The 20,777-nt window shown below is 41.3% G+C and overlaps 1 protein-coding gene across 3 annotated transcripts in view; it reads right to left on the reverse strand.

Annotated features, from left to right (window-relative positions):
* atp11b (ATPase phospholipid transporting 11B) overlaps window positions 1-20,777 on the reverse strand; it is a 191,344-nt gene that overhangs the window by 141,161 nt on the left and 29,406 nt on the right. For all 3 annotated transcript variants that reach the window (XM_078563954.1, XM_078563956.1, XM_078563957.1), the window contains exons 5-8: window positions 18,498-18,605; window positions 8,570-8,698; window positions 2,080-2,183; window positions 1,887-1,934 (exon numbers count right to left, since the gene is read on the reverse strand). In XM_078563954.1, coding sequence (XP_078420080.1) covers window positions 1,887-1,934; window positions 2,080-2,183; window positions 8,570-8,698; window positions 18,498-18,605 — 389 coding nt within the window. The remainder of the gene's footprint in view (window positions 1-1,886; window positions 1,935-2,079; window positions 2,184-8,569; window positions 8,699-18,497; window positions 18,606-20,777) is intronic.

A 20,777-nucleotide genomic window follows, 5' to 3' on the forward strand; every position in this document is an offset into this window, starting at 1 on the left:
TGTCAGCCCTAGCCTGGATATTGTCCAGGTCTTGCTGCATTTCGACATGGACTGCTTCAGTATCTGAAGAGTTGCGAACGGTGCTGAACATTGTGCAATCATCAGCGAATATCCCGACTTCTGACCTTCTCATGGAAGGAAGGACAGTCATTGATAAAGCAGCTGAAGATGGTTGGGCCTAGGACACTACCTTGAGGAACTCCTGCAGTGATGTCCTGGAACTGAGCTGACCTCCAACAACCACAACTATCTTCCTACATGCTAGGTATGACTTAAACCAGAGGAGAGTTTTCCTCGATTCCCATTGGCTCCAGTTTTGCTAGGGCTCCTTGATGCCACACTCGGTCAAATGCGGCCTTGATGTCAAGGGCAGTCACTCTCACCTCACCTCAGGAGTTCAGCTCTTTTGTCCATGTTTGAACCAAGGCTGTATTGAGGTCAGGAGCTGAGTGGCCCTGGCAGAACCCAAACTGAGCATCAGTGAGCAGGTTATTACTAAGCAAGTGCTGCTTGATAGCACTGTTGATGACCCCTTCCATCACTTTACTGATGATCAAGCGTAGACTGATGGGGCGGTAATTGGCCGGGTTGGATTTGTCCTGATTTGTGGGTACCTGGGCAATTTTCCACATAGCCGGGTAGGTGCCAGTGCTGTAGCTGTACTGGAACAGCTTGGCTAGAGCCATGGCAAGTTCTGGTGCACAAGTCTTCAGTGCTATTGCCGGATATTGTCAGGGCCCATAGGCTTTGTACCTTCAGCTGTTTCTTGATATCATGCGAAGTGAATCGAATTGGCTGAAGACTGGCATCTGAGATGCTGGGAGCCTCCGGAGGAGGCTGAGATGGATCATCCAGCTGACACTTATGGCTGAAGATTGTAGCAAATGCTTTAGACTTATCTTTTGCACTGATGTGCTGGGCTCCCCCAACATTGAGGATGGGGATATTTGTGAAGCCTCCTCCTCCAGTGAGTTGTTTAACTGTCCACCACCATTCACGACTGCATGTGGCAGGGCTGTGCACACATCAGAACTTCTTCAGGGTCCTGACACGCTCCCAAAGGAAAATCACTTGTGATTGAAATAGGCTGTAACCAATTTAGGGAAATTACCAAATCTGAGACAGGAGCCACACCCTTGAAAAAGCCACCGGAGGAGTCTGAGCTAGGGTGTATGGGGGGATTAAAGATGAAACAAATTTGGTGCAAGCAGTATGCTACCAAAGGTATCCAGGAAAGCAGCAAAACTCAAGCCTTATATTTGTGAAAGAGGAGCAGAATTTAGAAGAAATATTATTGCAGAGATTTGAAATACCACAATGAAAACCATATAGACAGGTTAAATTACTTTAGTGAGAGAGTTGTTTATTTTTTTTAATTCGCTCATGGGATGTGGGCATCATTGGCTAGGCCAGCATTTATTGCCCATCGCTATTTGCCCTTGAGAAGGTGGTGGTGAGTCACCTTTTTGAACTACTGCAGTCCATGTGGTGTAGCTATTTTGTACAGGTTTAAACAGGACAGGGTCACAATCAAGACAACATGTTAAAATTGCTTTCAAAAAAAATCTTAAGCATTTTGATTAGCTACTTTGCTGGATAATGTCTCCAGTTGTTTGGTAAATGATTTGGTGAATGAGTGAAATCCATTAAGCAATCATTAAGCACTGTTCCCTTAACAACGAGTTCTGACTGATTGATGAATACTTTATCCTCAACTTACTGTCTTCACAAAATATTCCCAGATTTGCTATGTTGTCTTTGGCGAACTATAAGTAATTTATTATTCTGTTCTCCTCAAAGCTGTGGAGAATTTATAGGTAAATATTTTTATGACAGAGTGTTTTTTTATAATTTTATAGTAAACCAGATGGTAGAAATTCTCATACCTTACTATGTCGTTCGGCTTTCCCCTTATCATAAGTTGACCGACAAATCTGTAAACAAACAGTTATGAAATACTGAAGCAGCGAAAATAGTTTTACAAAGAAAATAAAGTTAATGCTAAAAATTGATATAGAAAACAGTCTCACAAGCACCAAATCATATTTACTACAGTACAGTTATATGCTTTGATCTCACCTATACAGGTCTGGTTCTGGCTGGTGGCAGGTTATGACAGCTCTCAGTGTGTCTAGCTGAGGAACAGTCCGCAGTTTAGCTATTTCTGGAACTGCATGATGCGTCTAAAAAAAGCACAACAAAACTGAAAATAAAAAAAATTGTGCACGAAGTCTACTCTCAATAAACCTCATTAGCATCTAACCAGATTCATTGAATGAAAACTGCGAATGTTCTTCCATTCCCCCATCTGTATTCAACCAGTTATTTTCCACATATAACATTTCATAGAATTGCAAGATGATTACAGATGAGAAAGGCTGTTCAACCCATCTTAGTTCATCCATCGAGAGAGATCAGAGGGTGGTCCCCATTCGGAATCCAATTACTTCTTAAAAGAAGGCTTTACTGGTTTAGGGAATGAAATTTTAACACCCTCTCTCCTCTAAACCAATTATTACACCCTTTTATGCAATTTGTCTCTACTGAGGAAGTTATCATAAATATTTAAACCCTTACTTCCCCAAGTAAGTTATCATAAGTCTTCAACCACCATTACTGAGCTTTCTAAGTTCTAGGAAATATCTCTCTGGCTGAACAAGTTTTAGGACCACTTCATTGCCATCCCTCATGCAAACCAAGTGATCAACTATCTCCATAATAATGAATGAATGGACATCTGAATTCTGTATGAAGATAAAATTTTATCAGTTAACAACCTTGCCACTCCAGCTACTAACATGTTCCCCACTCCCCACCAACAAAATCACCCATTTTTCCAAGAATCATATTTGTCACAGCCTGCATTCACCAATTTAATCACCATTTAACAAGTACCACTGCTGGCCAAAACAGTCCCCTGCCCCATTTTTCTTTTCCAAGTGTTTCTGCCGGTGAACCCTAACCCACAAATCATCTTTACCTCTTCCTCACTGAATGTAAATGTCAACCAGCCTCCACCCAACCCCCACCTAGCTTTGCACCATCAATATTTTGTAAAAACTTGGAGTGCCACAAGAATTAGTGCAGGAACCACAGCTATTTACAATCTAAACTATTGAATTAGACCAAGAGGCAAAGGGTAACGTATACAAGTTTTCTGACATTACAAAGCTAGGTGGAAATGTAAGCTGAGGAGGATACAAAAGACCCTACAAAGATATGTAGACAGGTTAGAGTGGACAACATGGTGGAACAACATGGTAGAGTGTGAGTAAGTGTGAGATCATAAAAATAGAAAAACAAAAGATTTTTAAAAAGCATGAAACTTCTAAACGTTAATGTCCAGAAACTTGGGTATAGTCATGCAAGGAATACAAAAGATGGCATGCAGGTGCAGCAAGCAATTAGGAAGGCAAATGGCATATGGCCCTTATTACAAAGGGACCAGAATAAAAAAAACAAGGAAATCTTGCTACAACTGCACAAAGCTTTGATGAGATTACACCTGGAATACCATGCACAGTTTTGCTCTCCACATCTTCATCCAGGAAGGATATAGTTGCCTTAGAGGTGGTGCAGCAAAGATAATATGGATTATTTCCAGGATGAGGAGCTGTCCTATGATGAAAGACTGAGTAAATTGGGCCTGTAATCTGGAGTTCAGAAAAATGAGATGTGATCGCATTGAAACATACAAGATTGTGAAGGGGCTTGACAGCGTAGGCACAGGTCGTTTTCACTGGCTGGAGAATCTACAGCATGGGGAGGGCTACAGTATCAGCATAGAGGGTCAATCATTTGGGATGGAGGTAAGGAGAAATTTCTTCATTCAGAGAGTTGTGAATCTTTGGAATTCTTTATCCTAAAGAGATGCTCCATCATTCAGTATATTCAAGGCTGGGATAGATAGATTTTTGATCTTGGGGAACCAAGGGATATGGGGAGCAGGCAGGAACATGGAGATGAGGCAGAAGATCACTGATGATTGTACTGAATGGTGAAGGCTCATGGGGCCATAATATCTACTTCTGTCCCTATTTTTACATTCTTAGACATTTGGCCTGTGTACCACAAGGGCCCTTTGATTCTTGGATTGAAATCTGGTTTGCTGATTCACTTGTTGCACTTCTTTGCAAAGTGGCGGATGCTTTATTGTAGTATTTCTCAGAATTCAAGACGGGCAATCTTTTACAAATATGATGGTGTGAGAGCATTATAGAATGTCATTAATTCAGTCAAGATGAGCTTGTTAACAAAAAACTTGAATGTACAATATCACGTTGCAGTGAAACAAGAAGCCAGTACCAATTAGATGAGAATCTGAATTGATTTGCGAGCAAAATTGGTGGCTATTTGGAAGCCTCCAGGATGATGGTTTTTGAGCTGACACTTACTTGCCCGAGAGATCAGGAAATAGAGTTTTATTTTAGCTGTTACCATCCCAAGATTTTGACAGTGGTAGTTCAAAGCTTGCTTTTGAAATAAACGTTTCTATATTTCTGTATAGATAACCACTTTATGAGAGCAAAAGATAGGGACAGAGCCCAAGGATAACTGTCATTCACTGTCTTCAAATAACCAGGTCTAGCGAATGGGTCTGCAGAAGTGTCTCTGATCTCAGCCATGCCAGGGGAGCATGTACTGGATTGAAATAATAATTGACTTCAAGGCAGTCTCAGAATCTGCTGAGTATCTTGTGATTGGTTCAAGAGGTAAGATTTGAGTTCACTGTTTCTCAGACAACCTCAATATCATGTGCCATAGATGGACTGTTCATTGACAATTACATTTATATTGAAGGAGACACCAAACAAGGATGGGAATGCATTTTGTCATGATAGTGAGCAGCCTCAATATTTACAGCAGACACCTCCAATGGCTTCCAAGTCCAGCAACTTCTCAATTAAAATTCTCATCCTCGTGTTCAAACCCCTCCATGGCCTTGCCCCTCCCTACCTCTGTAACCTCCTTTAGCTCTACACCTCTCCAAGATCTTCGTATTCCTCCATTTCTGGCCTCTTGTGCATCCCCAATTTCCTTCATCCCTCCACTGTTGACTGTGTTTTCAGCTGTTTAAGCCCTAAACTCTGGGATAACCTTCCTATATTTGTCCAGCTGTTTATCTCTCTCTCCTCCAAGATACTGCTTAAAAAGTTCTCTTTTTGGACAGGCCTGTTCTAATAGCTTCTTGTATAGCTCAGTGTCAAATTTCACCTGACAACATTCCTTGGGACATTTTACTATGTTAAAGGCACTATTTAGATACAAGTTGCCACTGCTAGAACGACAACTTAATTTCTTAAAAGACTATATTCAATGAAATTGGCCACTAAGACGTTTATGAGAAACTTCATTCTATTCAACAGCAATAGTACTGAAGACTTGTGCTCCAGAACTTGCTATGCTGTTCCAGTACAGCTACAACACTAGCATCTACCTGACAATGTGGAAAATTGCCCCGATATGTCCTGTACACAAAAAGCAGGGCAAATCCAACCCGGCCAATTACTACCCCATCAGGTTACACTCGATCATCAGTAAAGTGATGGAAGGGGTCAACAACAGTACTATCATTTGCTTAGCAATAACCTGCTACTGATGATTAGTTTGGGTTCGGCCAGGGTCACTCACTCCTGACCTCATTACAGCCTAGATTCAAACATGGACAAAAGAGCTGAACTCTAGAGGTGAGGTAACAGTGACTGCCCTTGGCATCAAGGCAGCCTTTGACCGAGTGTGGCATCCAGGAGCCCTAGCAAAATTGGAGTCAATGGGAATCAGGGGAAAACTCTGCTGGTTGAAATCATATCTAGCACAAAGGAAAATGGTTGAGGTTGTTGGAAGTCAATCATCTCAATTCCAGGTCATCGCCACAGGAGTTCCTCAGGGTAGTGTCCTCAGCCGAACTATCTTCGGCTGCTTCATCAACGACCTTCCTTCCATTATAAGGTCAGAAGTGGGGATGTTCACTGATGACTGCACAATGTTCAGCACCATTCACGACTCCTCAGATAATGAAGCAGTCCATGACCAAATTCAGCAAGACCTGGACAATATCCAGGCTTGAGCTGACAAGTGGCAAGTAATATTCAAGCCACACAAGTACCAGACCATGACCATCTCCAACGAGAGAATCTAACCATTGCCCCTTGACATTCAATGGCATTACCCTTCACCAACATCCTGGGGGTTACCACTGACCAGAAGTTGAACTGGACTAGCCATAAATACTGTGGCTACAAGCAGGTCAGAGGCTAGGAATCCTGCAGCATATAACTCACTTCCTGACTCCCCAAAGCATGACCACCAGATATCAACAAGGCACTAATCAGGAGTGTGATGGAATACTCTCCACTTGCCTGGATGAGTACAGCTCCAACAACACAAGAAGCTGGACACCATTCAGAACAAAGCAGCCTGCTTGATTGGCACCTGTCATGAAACATTGTCTATAATGTTATTGGAAATTATTTTTAAATTGGAATTGTGGTAGGGTGTGTGTGTGTCTTAATTGGATTAAAGCCAGCTAGTCTGGGTGCTTTGGTGTATAGTAGTTTTTGAGATGTTAATTAGATAAACATAAGTTAATTAAAAGGTAAAGTGCAATTTGCATTTTTAAATAAACCATTCAAAGAAATGGGTAAAATCCTGCGCCTAGCTGGGAGACACCAAGCAATGTGTTTATATTACTAATAAAATTGGTGGAATGAAAGGATTATTGTTAGGGGAGGAAAAATTTAAAAACCTAGAAATATAATGGAAAATTTACAAAGAGGAAGCTAGGTATAAACAGAAAGAAGCTTGTGTGTGGGTCAGAGGCATGTAAGATCTAACCAGCCTGTAAAGCTTACAACTGTGTCTGCAAATTGAAAGGAACCTCATTTTAAATTTGTACGGTCAAATGTGCTTTGGCTGGTGTCTGTTTAAAGTCTATGGGTTACTGTTGCCTTGGTGAAGATTGACCTGGAAGTGATTAATTTGGGGGTTTGTTTAAAAGTTATTATGGTAGTAATTTGTAGACATGTGTATGTGTTTCATTTGTTGTTAAATTAATAAATGTTTAATTTAGTTTTATATAAAAACCACTTGAGGCTTGGTGGTTTTACTCTTGAATTCAGAGCTGCCTCTCAAACATACCAATTGAAAATATAGGTTATGGCAGTTGTTCAAGTTTCCCTCTGGGATTTAAACAACTCAGCCTTTATCAACTGCCATATCATAACAGCACCCCATTGACAAACATTCATTTGTCCATCCAAAGCTTTAAGGGAGTGAGTTACTCTAGCAAAATAGTCGAAGAACATGTTCCCGATTTCTGCTTTCCTATATCTACTGCAGAGTGCTCAGCACAAGCTGACTAGATCCCACAAATTCCACCCAGATGCCCTTCTCATTATTTTAGATTGTAACAATGTAGACAAAGATGCATTGAAAATTACACTACATACTTACATTTCTTAAACAGAATTTGTTTTGAAAACCTCAACTGTACTTTTTTTAAAAATTCATTTACAGGACGTGGGCGTCACTGGTAGACCAGCATTTATTGCCCATCCCTAACTGCTTTTTGAAGATGGTCAGCTGCCTCCTTGAACCGTTGCTGTTCCTGTGGTGTAGGTACACCCACAGTGCTGTTAGGAAGGAAGTTCCAGGATTTTGATCCAGCAACAGTGAAGGAATGGGATATATTTCCAAGTCAGGGTGGTGAGTGACTTGGAGGGGAACTTCCACGTGGTGGTGTTTCCACATGTCTGTTGCACTTGTCTTTCTAGATGCTAGCTGTCGTGTCTTTGGAAGGTGGTGTCGAAGGAGGCTTGATGAGTTTCTGCAGTGCATCTTGCAGATGGTACACACTGCTGCCACTGTTCGTAGGTGGTGGAGTGAGTGAATGTTTGTGGAAGGGGTGCCAATCAAGCTGGCTGGTTTGTCCTGGATGGTGTCGAACTTCCTGAAGACCTACAATGATGTCACAACATTCAGCCTAGTCAATTCATGTCAGTATTTAGTTTCTAGACAGGTATTTAAAAATAAGCAGCTTTACTGAAGAAATTTCACACCACTCAGAACATGCCATTTGACCATAAATGCAAAGATATGCCTAAATTAATAACACCTAGTTCATTGAAATGTTGATTCTTTTAAAACCAAAATCTTGCACCTACTTTCATGTGAAACTCACATTTAAAAAAAAATTAAGATAAATTTGATATTTACTGGGCAAAATAATACAAGTGACAAGTCCAAAATTCAAAAAAATTGTGTATAACGAGTAGTTTGGCTTCCGACTGTGTATAAACCATAAAATCCAACCATTCGTACCCTGAAAAATACACAGCTACTTATATTTCGTTTGTCACTTAGATTTACAAAGGGCCAACTTAAAAAAGTAATGCTTCCATGCTACATGTCAGACTACAGTTTTATACTTACAAAAACTTTATAGCAAAAAAATGTCATGTTAAATCCTTTAAAATAGAATGTTGTAACTGATTTTTTCAAAGCACTCTAAAACCTTCCCTCCTTCTTAGGCAGTTAATTAATATTTTCTTATATAAGCAAAAATGGTGACCTTCAGATTTGTTTCTCCATCCAAACTTGCTGTAGTGACATAACATGTCCCATCCTCTTGGTCAGTCGACAGCAGCACTAAATCTGTGGGAAACGTTTGATCTTTTTCTATTCTGACAATGTCACCAACCTACAAGTAGAAATAAAAGACAAGGTATTTCAAAGAAAACACAATTTAAATATTTGACTATTCCATATCTTTTTCTATTGCAGTGTTTTTGGATTTCTCTGCCGGTGGACAACACAGCAGAGTCTGCATCTACTGTCCATTGCTAGTTACCCCAAGAAAATAATGGTGGATCATGTACTTTTTCTTTAGTAATTTATTTTACAACTATGTAGTTTGGTGAGCCATGTTAGGGGGCATAAACGGTCAACCATACAGCGCAAGTCTTTTTTATTCATTCATTTATGGGATGTGGGCATCGCTGGTGAGGCCAGCATTTATTGCCCATCCTTAATTGCCTTTGAGAAGGTGGTGGTGAGCTGCCTTCTTGAACCGCTGTAGTCCATGTAGTGTAGGTACCCACAGTGCTGTTAGGGAGAGAGTTTCAGGACTTTGACACAGCGACAGTGAAGGAATGACGATATATTTCCAAGTCATGATGGTGAGTGGCTTGGAGGGGTACTTCCAGGTGGTGGCGTTCCCATGTGTCTGCTGCCCTTGTCCCGGTCATGGGTTTGGAAGGTGCTGTCTAAGGAGCCTTGGTGACTTCCTGCAGTGTATCTTGTAGATGGCACACATTGCTGCCATTGTGTGTTGGTGGCGGAGTGAATGTTTGTGGATGGGGTGCCAATCAAGCAGGTTGCTTTGTCCTGAATGGTGTCAATGTTCTTGAGCAATGTTGGAGCTGCAGTCATCCAGGCAAGTGGAGAGTATTCCATCACACTCCTGACTTGTGCCATGTAGATGGTGGACATGCTTTGGGGAGTCAGGACGTGAGTTACTCGCCACAGGATTCCTAGCCTCTGACCTGATCTTGTAGCCACAGTATTCCTCATCACTGGAGTCATGAGGAGGCCAGACTGGATACAGGTGGCATGCTTCCTTTCCTTTAGGACATTAGAGCATCAGTTCAGTTTATATGAGCAGCTTTCATGCTTACAAATCATATTTATTGAACTAAATGTCACAACATGGTGGGGCTTCAGTGCTCAACTTCTAGTTTCTAGTCCAATACTGTAACTGCTACATCACTGTACCCATCTATAGCCAAAGATTTGTGTAGGCCATTCAACCCCTTGAGCCTCCTCCCCTATTCAATTAGATCATGATTGATCTCAGCCTTAAGTCTATTTGTCCCAGCATTGCTCCACATGACTTAATACCCTTACTTAAATAAAAAAAAATTATCGACCTCAGTCTTGGAATGCCAATTGCCCCAGCATCCTTTTGGGAGAGAGTTCCAAATTTCTACTATCTTTGTGAAATAGTGCTGAGTTTCCTCCTGATTGGCCTAGCTCTAATTTTATGACACCCCCCCTAATCAAACCAAATGACTTGACTAAATAATTCCATATATAAGTTTATACATGACACATGAAACATGCACACAATAATGTCCCCAGTCTTTACTGTGTTAATTTGTTTCAGCCAGGCAGAGGGCAGGGTGCTACAATTGGGCTAAAGAAACATGGGAAGATACATAAAATGTTCCTGCTACTAAGCGCTATCCAGTACCCTCAGCTGGAAGTATACATATCCAGGCATTGGCAAATAACAGAATCAAATGGTTAAATGCCCTGTAGCTCTCCTCCATTGTCCAGCTCTGTACCCTCGCATGATTCACTTCTGCCTTGTCTTGGCAAAGCCAGCACATCTCCAGCAATGGCTTCTCCTCCTTCTCCTGCACCATGATCTTGAGATTCCCTCAAGGGTTTAACCTTGGTAGTTTTCTGTTCCTTATCAATGTGCTGCCCATCGGCGACATAATCCACAATTACACACTCAGTTTCCACGGGTGTGTTAGTGATATGCAGCTCAATCTCACCACGATGGGTTACCATTTAATGATCCTGACCGCCTCCACCTCGCTCACTGACCTCATTTCCATTCACAGCTTGAGTCCATGTCTGTCCTTCTGATGCTAACCTGCACCAGGATCCATGTAAATAAGAGAATGTAATTGATAAAGTAAATTCAGTATAATTAAATTGTGTATAAATGGAATGTACTTGGGTATAAGTATAAAGAGCGGTAAATTAGCTGTGTAATATTGGTGTGAGTGAGTGGGGAAAACTTAGCTATATCTCTGGCTAGGGCTTAAAGTAATCTTTGAAAAAAACTGCACAAGTCTCAACTTGTCTCAAAGTGATGGAAGGTGCCATTGACAGTGCTACCAAATGGCATTTACCTAGCAACAACCTCATCAATGCTCAGTTTCGGTTCTGTGAGGGTCACTCAGTTCCAGGCCTCATTACAACCTTCATCCAAACATGGGGCTGTAACTTCCTTGGAGTGGCAATCAGTGCCAAATTTCTTCCGTGCCTGTCTTACCCGACCTTCCAACTCAGGCCAGCCAAGATCCAGTGCAGCTGTCTACGAAGTCCAACACCGTCAAATTGCTCCTTGATGTTACACTCAGTCAAATGCTGCATTGAGGTCAAGGGCAATCACTCTTGCCTCCCCTCTGGAATTCAGCTCTTTTGTTCATGGGCTGTAACCTTCAAGCTCCCCAGCGTTGGATTTGGGGGATACCCCAAAGATGCACTGGGGAATCCCTCTGGGAAGTTCCCAGGTAAAGGTTTGAATGGCAATCACCCAGAACTGCACACTTCCTCTGGACAATTGCGCTGTGCTGGGAACCATCCGAAAATGTGGTTTAAATCACAAACTTTGGATGGTTCCGCCAGGGTTATGCCAATAAAAACCTCTTTTAACTTCTGGGTAACTATTGTAAAGACCCAGACCGGTCCCCGCCATGGGACCTCCCCCACGGTATTCCCCACCCACCAGCCTCCCACGGGACTCCTCACCCAGTACCCCCGGAGGACGCCGGAGGAGGATGCGCCCCCTTTTTTACGGCACTAGCTGCTGTAAAGCAGGTAAGTTTAAAGGTCCCCTTGAAATTGATAGGCCAGGGAGAAGGTAAGTGCCTATAGTAAGTGAAAAGGAGGGGTTTGGGTGTTCGGAGGTCAGTTGGGAATGGTGTTGGTCATCAGGGGTGTTGGAATTGGAATTCGGGAGGGGGTGCAGCGGGCCAGACATTGCGGGAGTGTGGGTCAGACATAGGGGTGGGTGTTCGGGTCGGTGGGTAAGAGTCAGGCCCGCGAGCAGGGGCATCGGGTGAGGAATCCCGAGCAGGTGTGGGAGGGCAGGGGGGGAGAGAGAGAGAGAGAGAGAGATACCATGGGGGAAGTACCATGAGGGGATTGGCCTTTATAATAGTTACCCAGAAGTTAGAAGAGGTTTTAATTCTTCTAACTTTTTCTGGGTAACTATTGGCATAACCCTGGCGGAACCATCTGAAGTTTGTGGTTTAAACCGCGTTTTCAGATGGTTCCCAGGGCAGCGCAATTGTCCAGAGGAAGTGTGTAGCTCTGGGCAATTGCCATGCAAACCTTTACCTGGGAGCTTCCCAGAGGGATTCCGAAGTGCATCTTTGGGGTACCCCCCAAATCTAATGCTGGGGAGCTTGGAGGTTACAGCCCATGAACAAAAGAGCTGAATTCCAGAGGGGAGGCAAGAGTGACTGCCCTTGACCTCAATGCAGCATTTGACTGAGTGTAATATCAAGCAGCACGAGCAAAATTGAAGTCAATGGGAATCAGGGGGAAAATGCTTCACTGGTTGGAGTCATACCGAGCACAAAGGAAGATGGCTGTGGTTGGAGGCCAATCATTTCAGCCCCCACTGCAGATGCTTCGCAGGTACCTGGTCCAACCACCTTCAGCTGCTTCATTAATGATCTTCCCTCCACCAGGTCAGGAGTGGGGATGTTTGCTGATGATGGTACAGTGAAAGTACTATTCACAACTCAAAAACTAAAGCAGTCCATGCCCGCACATTGCAAGTCTTGGACCACATTCAGCCTTGGGCTTTTTTTCCCTTTATCCTTTCATGGGATGTGTGCACCACTGGCAAGATTGGGTAAGGACAGAGATTTCCTTCCCTACAGGACATTAGTGAGCTAGATGGGTTTTTACGATAATTGATGATAGTTTCATGGTCACTATTATTGAGATTAGCTTTATATTCCAGATTTATTAATTGAATTTAAATTCCACCAGCTGCAGGATTTGAACCCATTTACTCAGGTCATTATTAGTCCAGCAAACATTACCACTAAGCCACCATCTCCCCTGATAAGTGGAAAGTGACACTCGAGTCACACAAGTGTCAGATGATGACCACCTCAAACAAGAGAAAATCTATACATCGCCTCCTGCCATTCAACGGTATTAGCATTGCTAAATCCATCACCATCAACATGGGTTTACCATTGTCCAGAAACATAACTGGAGCAGACATATAAATACTGTGGCTACAAGGACAGGTTAGAGACTGGGAATTCTGGGGTATGTAACTCATTACCTGACTCCCTAAAGCCTGTCCATCATTGACATGGCATAAGTCAGAAGTGTGATAGAATACTCTCCCAATTGCCTGGACGAGTTCAACTCCAATAATACTCAAGATGGCTCAACACCATCCAAGACAAAGCAGCCTGCTTATCGGCATCCCATTCACCACCAGCCCACAGTGGCAGAGATGTGTACCATCAACAAAGATGCACTGCAGCACTTTCCAAACCTGTGACCTTTACCACCTAGAACAATGGCAATCACCGTTCCTTCATTGTCACCGGGTCAAGCGTTGTGTAGGAGGGAAGGCTTGAGATTCTTGGGGCATTGGCATCTATTCAAAATGGATGGGCTGCATTTCAACAGGACTGGGATCAATGTCCTCGCAGGAAGGTTCGCTAGTGTGATTAGGAAGGGTTTAAAATTATATTGGCTGGAGGGTGGGTACCAGCATGTAGAAGCAGAAGAGAGAAATAAGGTACGTAAAGGAATGGGGGTTTTGTATAGTACTAGAGGAGGAAATCATATCATGTTAGATAGGAGTATCTTAAGAAGGACAACAAGGAATATAAAGGCAGGTTTAGAATGCATGTGTGCGAACACAAAGTGTGCTGAATAAGGTTGGTGAGCTACAAGCAAATAGACTACTGGGAATATGATATGCTGCCAACATCATGAATGTGGCTTAAAAATGGTGATTTTATATTTTTAAAATAGTATCTTAAAAATAGGCCATTAGTATTGAAGTATACAAAGTGTTCAGAAAAGATAGCGCAGGAAAAATGGGAGGTGGGATGGCACTGTTGATTAGGGAAGACATTATAGTGTTGGAAAAAGAGATGTCATTGAGAAGGCAGAGACAGAATCCATTTGGTTAGAGTTCAGAAGCAAAAAGAGTATGATCACATTACTGGTGGCATTCTGGAGGCCTCCAAATGATGAGAAAGAGATAGAGGAACAAATCTGCAGGAAAATCACAGAGATGTGCAAGAACTATAGAGTGGTGATACACAGGGACTTGAATTACCCAAATATCAGTTGGAATAATGGTAAAGGGTAAGGAAGGGGAAGAATTTCTGAAATGTGTTTAGGAGAACTTCCTTGACCAGTATGTTCACAGTCCAACTAGGAAGGAGGCATTGCCAGATTTGGTGCTGGAGTGGTTAAGGTGGCTAAGTGGACGAAGTATCTGTGGGGAACACTAGGGTAAGAGGGATCCTTGGATCATAAGGTCTAGATTAGTATTGGAGAAGAACAATGAAAAATCTAAAAAAACAATCTAAACTGGAAGAAAGCTAACTTTAAAGGGATAAGAAGGTATCTCACCAGGATAAAATGGAACCAAAGATCAACAGGAAAAATGGCAGCAGAACAATGGGTGATCTTTAAGGAGATTTTTCAGGTACATTTCAACAAGAGCAAAAGCTAGGAGAACAAAAGGTAGATGCTCCTTGGGTGATGAGGGAGATGGAGAATATGATGAAACAAAAAAAAAGGATAGTATATGACGCATATCAGGTGAATTCTTCAAGAGAGAACCAGGCCAAATACAGTAAGTTGAAGGGGTGGTAAAGAGGAAAATAAGACTGGCAAAGAGAGAATATGTGAATAGAATGGCAGTTCACATAAAAGGGAACACCAAAAATCTTCTACCAGCATGTAAATAGTAAGCAGAAAGTGAGAGACAGGGTGGGACCTACTAGGGACAAAGAAGATGTTATATGTTTGGAGATGCAGGACAAGGCTGGAATACTTTAATGAGTGCTTTGCATCGGTGTTTACAAAAGAAGAGGATGCTGACAAAATATAGGCAGAAGCAAGATGATAAGAGTTAATGGATGGAGTGAAAATTGATAGGCAAGATGTACTGGAATGGCTGGTTATGCTTAGTGGATAAATCGCCTGGTCTGGATGGACTGCATCCCAGGTAGCTAAAGGAGGTGGGAGTGGAAATACTGTAAGGACTTGCCACAATCTTCCAATCTTCCCTAGGTATGGGGGAGGGATTGGACAGGGGCAAAGGTGACATTCTTATTCAAGGAAGGACATTAATAGCTACAGGTTGATCAATTTAACATCAGTGGTAGATAAGGCTTTAGAAACAATATTCAGGGACAATCTTCCCTCTAATTGTTTCCAATCCTTTGAGGAATGAATTTTGTTATGTGCATTCATATCAAGGTAATGTGAGGATGTGCATCACCAGTAGAAACAAAAACCTATACATAATCTATATTTCTAAAGAGTTACCATAGGTATAGAATACCACCCCAACCATTGAAACAGTAACATGCTAGTCCACAAATTACCAGATTTACTGAACTCAATTTTAAATTTACCATGGTGGCATTTGAACTCGCAACCTCTAGGTTTTAAGTTCAGTAGTATAATCACTGCATTACCATACATGAGAGAGACCTTTATTCATTTTCATATTGTAGCTTGTATTTTAGTCATTTGACAGAAGTTGAATTGGTAGATCTTTGTTTCAATTTAACAAGTTCAAAATAGAAAGACCTAAGGAGGTGTCTCTTTCGAATTGACAGGAAATAAAAGGCAAGTTTTATTTTTTTCAGCTTGAGTGCTTTTTTTTTAACTTAAAGCTGCTATGAATATAAGGAAAATAGTTCAGTCATTTCTTCACATCAACAAACAATCAGGCAGAGGTAAAGTGTCTCTCTGAATTTGGACAGAGGTTGGCTCTAATGAACCGGAGGATGAAGGTCAGAGAGACACAATGTCCCTGTAAATTAAGCGAATGCTGAAGGGGGAAATGGGAAACTACATCTGGGAACTGGGGAAAAGAGCTTTGTGTTAACGAGAGAATGGAATCTCAAGGAGGGAAAATGACTGCTGAGGTAATTTTTGGGGAAGTAATGGAATTTATTTCACCTACGGTTTTTTTAAGATTAAAAAATCTAGCAATTGCAAAATAATAAACTGGTTCACCATTCTTAAAGTATACCATCTTTCACAAAACATAAAAACTCTTGGGAAGAGGTAGTATTTGGAGGCATGCAGAGTTTAAACTGTCCCATGAGATAAAAGAAATTTTGCATTATTATTTGGAAATCTGTGCTAGGAATCCAAAACTTTCCACAAAGTCCCTTGTGCTTGTGTTTTTAATACATCATCAATCTTCCTTTAACAATTCTACAAAACCAGCTGCAGCAGAATGACTAGATCAGTGGTATTAAATGGCCTAAAAATCCTCTTACTAACTCTTGATAACTTAACCACTCTTAATAATTTATTAACTTTCAACTTAGCTCCAGCTCACCATTTTCTGCTCCAGCTCGCCACCCCTCCTCGACTTCTCCCCTACACAACCCACTCGTCGCCTCCCTTCTTGACCATCCCATTTGCCACCTCCCTCCTGGACACTCCCACTCACCACATCTTCCTCTCGCTCACTGCCTCCCTTCCCGACCATCCCACTTGCCACCTCTCCCTTGAACTGCTTCCCTTCTGCTTGCCGCTTCCCTCGCCTGAACACTGGCTGTGAGCGAAGGCTCAGTAGAGGGACAGCGAGTGGGAGGAAGCGAGGCAGCAAGACAGAGGGTCAGCAAGGGAAGTGGCAGGAGGGTCACCGGGCCAGTTGTAGGAAAGACAAGTGTTGACACAGCTTCGGGCTCCAAGAACCGACGAGTGAATTTCAGCTGTTAATTCCACCTGTTTAATCATGTCAGGTTTGGCTCACGTCTGTTAATTTCCTATCATGGGGGAGTCTACCAGCTCTTTGCTTGTGGGCTAGAGTGGCAGTAAACCTCATTTAACCATCAGGATGTGTGCGGTTGTAATAATTAAGTGAGCAGCACTTGGTGAGCTGTTGCACACTTGGACTGAACGCGGCTAAGGAAAGAACAATCAACAGGCACTGGAAAAATTTGAGAAAATTAAGGACAGGATTTGTGAAAGGCAAATCGTACATGTCTAATCTAATTGAATTTTTGATGAAGTAACGAAGTAGGCTATGGAAGGGAATGCCATGGATGTTGTCTCTATGGATTTTAAGAAACATTTGACAAACTACCAGACAAAAGGCTGATTAACAAAATACAGAAAATGCTGGAAGAACTCAGCAGGTCTAGCAGCATCTTTGGAGAGAGAAGCAGAGTTAACGTTTCGGGTCTGTATGACCCTTCTTCTTCAGCAGCCGCAGTACTTTGCTTTTATTTGATTAACAAAACAGAAGGGTCAACATCAGCTTGGATTAAAAAATTGGCTTAAAGACAGAAAACAGCCAGCTGTGGTAAAAGGTTGTTTTTCAGACTAGAGGGTTGTAGACAGTGGTGTTCCCCAGGGGTCAGTGCTGGAATCACTGCTTTTTTGATATGAATGTCCTGGATTTGGAATACAGAGTAAAATTTCAAAGTTAACATTTCAAGTCAATTGTTATTATCAGAGACCGATGAAAGGTTATTGACCTGAAAAGTTAACTTGATTTCTCTCTCCGCAGATGTTGCCTGACCTACTGAGTATTTCCAGCATTATCTGTTTTTATTTCAGATTTCCTATATTACACTGAATTTTACATTTGTAATATTTCAAAATTTGCTGATGATGAACATTGAGAATAATACAAATTGATGCCCTGGGACATAGATGGGCTAGCGGAATGGGCAGGCAACTGGCAACTGGCAAGTGGAATTTAATACAAAGAAGTGTGAGGTGATGCCTTTTGGTTGAAAGGATAGGGAAAGGCAACATAGACTCAATTATACAGTTCTAACGAATTTGCAGGGACAAGGGGACCTTGTGGATCATACGCACAGATCCTTGGAAATGGCAGGACATATTAAGAAAGTGGTTAGCAAAGCATATGGGATCCTGAGCTTCATAGATACACGCAGAGTACAAAAGCAGCAAAGTTATGCTGAACCGTTATAAAGCTGTGGTTAGGCCACAACTAGAGTTCTGGTCGCCACACTTTAAATAGGAGGGTCCTTAATCAGATTGCAAAGGCGATCTTACCAGAATGGTTCCATGGATGGGGCGTTTTAGCAACAAGGTTAGGTTGGAGAAGCTAGATCTGAGGAAAATGCATAGGGGATATGAGGAGGAACTTTTTTTAAAAAACAAACCACAGCAAGTCGTAATGACTGGGAACTTGCTGTCTAGAAGGGTGGTGGAAACAGAGATGATCAATGATTTCAAAAGGAAACTGGATGGGCACTTGAGGAAAATAAACTTGCAGGGGCTAGAACGATAAAGCAGGGAAATGAGAATGAATGAATTCCTTTATAGAGAGCCAGCACGTACATCCTCTGTGCTGCAATGACTCTTTGGCAGCTCAAGAACAATTAGGAATGGACAATAAACTTTTATCTTGCCAGCAACACTCATCCCAAGAATGAATAAAAAAGTTCAATGTGCTACAAAAACTGCAGAAAAGAAAGACTTACTCTTATGTTTTGTGATCTTGTTTGGACAAGGCCACCACTTCGAATCACATACACAGGAGTGTTATTTACTTCATTGTCTGCTCTATGTCGTAGCCAATCTTCATAACCCTAAACACAAACAAAATTTTCATTTATTACCTAATCTAAACAAGAATTTAGACTTCTTGCCATGCCAAATTATATAGGACCATTTTAAAACAGAGAAAACTAGGTCCATATCGTTAAAAAAATGCTATCAATACTGTTTTTGTGGAGGGATCAAATGTACCATTTACTTACTATCCGTTTGCTAACTATTTTGAAATGCTTTAGCATATATCATGATTTCAGCACAGGGAAAAATTATGAAAATGTATGTTGGATTAAATGCTTGTACTATTCAACTTTGAAGAAAAGTTGTCTTTTGATTGCACGCATCAGGTACCATTTCAGGGCAAAGAGCAAATCACTCTACTGCTCCTAACTACAACAGTTGTCTAAGTCAAAATGCAATTAGCTTTTTTCCCTCTTTTTAAAGTCATGACGGGGAAGAGGAAGAAAGTATACAGACGTTCATTTAACTCTGAAGCTTCATGTAGATTAAATATGTGTCACCATAGATTCATGTTTTAGCTTAGCAGCCTCAGTTCTAGGCATTGAAAATTATTTAAGCAACTTCTCAGATGAATTGCAATGCATATATCCAAATCTGTAATTAAAGCAGTAATCCTCTGAAATTTAGTCTTGATATGCAAGTAAATGTAAATTGTTCCTGTGGATCATGTATATATTTTGTGATGTTAAACAAAACACAAACAAAGCAGAATAAGACAAGGCACTTAAAACAACTTAAATTGAATGTACAATCAGGTCAGTGTAAAGCATCACACCTCCATTAAAATTATAGTGTAAATCTAGACTCAGGACCTGACCTTACTCCTGAAGGCAGCAGAGCGAACAGAGAATCTCATTAATTCTGTCACTGAAGATGGGCAGAGGTAATGCTTTTTCCCCCTATTTGTTAGTATGTTTATCTGTGAACAATACATCTCAAAAAATAATGGGCGAATTTCAAAGAAATGCGGTACACAGATAGGGTATGGCCCAAGGAAGAACTGATTAGTTTTTGTCGAAGATGCAGATCCGGATCCTGAATTTTTCTTTTTTTAAAAAGGACCCATTTTTGGGAGAGAAGGCAAATTGATTTTGTTTTCTAGAATGTTGTAGGTTGTTTTGTTTGGAATGTGTTGATTGTTTTAGAATGTTGTGGATTGTCGCAACTGCTGTGGTGTAATTTGTCACAGCTGTCAAAATGTGAGCAGAGTTTTCAGAGCAGGTTGTTGGATGTGGATTGCCCTGAAGACTCCTGAGTGAGATGGAAGCACTTAAAATTTATTTTTCCAGCTTTGTAGTTATAGCGTATCCATCAGGCAGGGAAAAGCCTCAGGAAAGAATTATATAATTATAATAATGTTGAGTAAACACAGTGTGGCACTGTACTGAATACTCTCTTCACTTGTGTTTTGTTCCTTTTGGGCTTTAGCTTCAGAATTCTACCATAAAAGTTTACTGTTGATGCTAAGTCAGTACATCAACTCTATCACTCTGGTGTGAATGCAGTCTTAATATAGGTGAAGGTCACCGTGCAAGGCAATTTTTGTACTACCAATTATAAATCAGGATAGCTAATATTTGCAGCAGTCTAACCAAAATCAGTTCATGCAGAATGCCCTATTCCCCTTGTTCATTTGATACTATGTAGCAGCAACAACAAATGGTCAAAATAATTAAGGGGGTAGAGGTGGGCTGAAAAGTATTACCTGGATAAAAAGTTTACTCAAAAGAAAAGGGAACTGCTTATGCAGTGGTAGAATTTTTTCCATATGCAATCAAAATGCAAATTGAGTAATCAAGTTAACAACCAAAGCTCATAGTTCAGGACACCACAAAGGTTGAAAAAATGTAAATAGGGAAGTAGTGATTAGGTTATACCAAAGGTTAGATTTTAAAAGCCCAAATACTTCTACAGTTTTGATAAATGAGGTGGATAATGGGATTGTATACCCACCAGCCATGGGTGCAGATTAGTTAGTGGAGATTATTATTCAAGAAAAATGGCACTATACAGAAATTTGACGTCAAAGAATCTGTCAGGATCTTCAAAGAGGCAAGGGAAGAAAGAAGGTTGTGACAGAGGACATTAGTAAGGATCCCGGCTCAGAAAATCAGGAAGTAGAATAAGTATGGATGGAGACTAGGAATAGCAAGGGTTAGAAAAGGCAGGTGGGAGTGGTTTATAGG

This window comes from Cetorhinus maximus, chromosome 19 (assembly GCF_964194155.1).
Source record: "Cetorhinus maximus chromosome 19, sCetMax3.hap1.1, whole genome shotgun sequence".
Classification (NCBI taxonomy): Eukaryota; Metazoa; Chordata; class Chondrichthyes; order Lamniformes; family Cetorhinidae; genus Cetorhinus; species Cetorhinus maximus.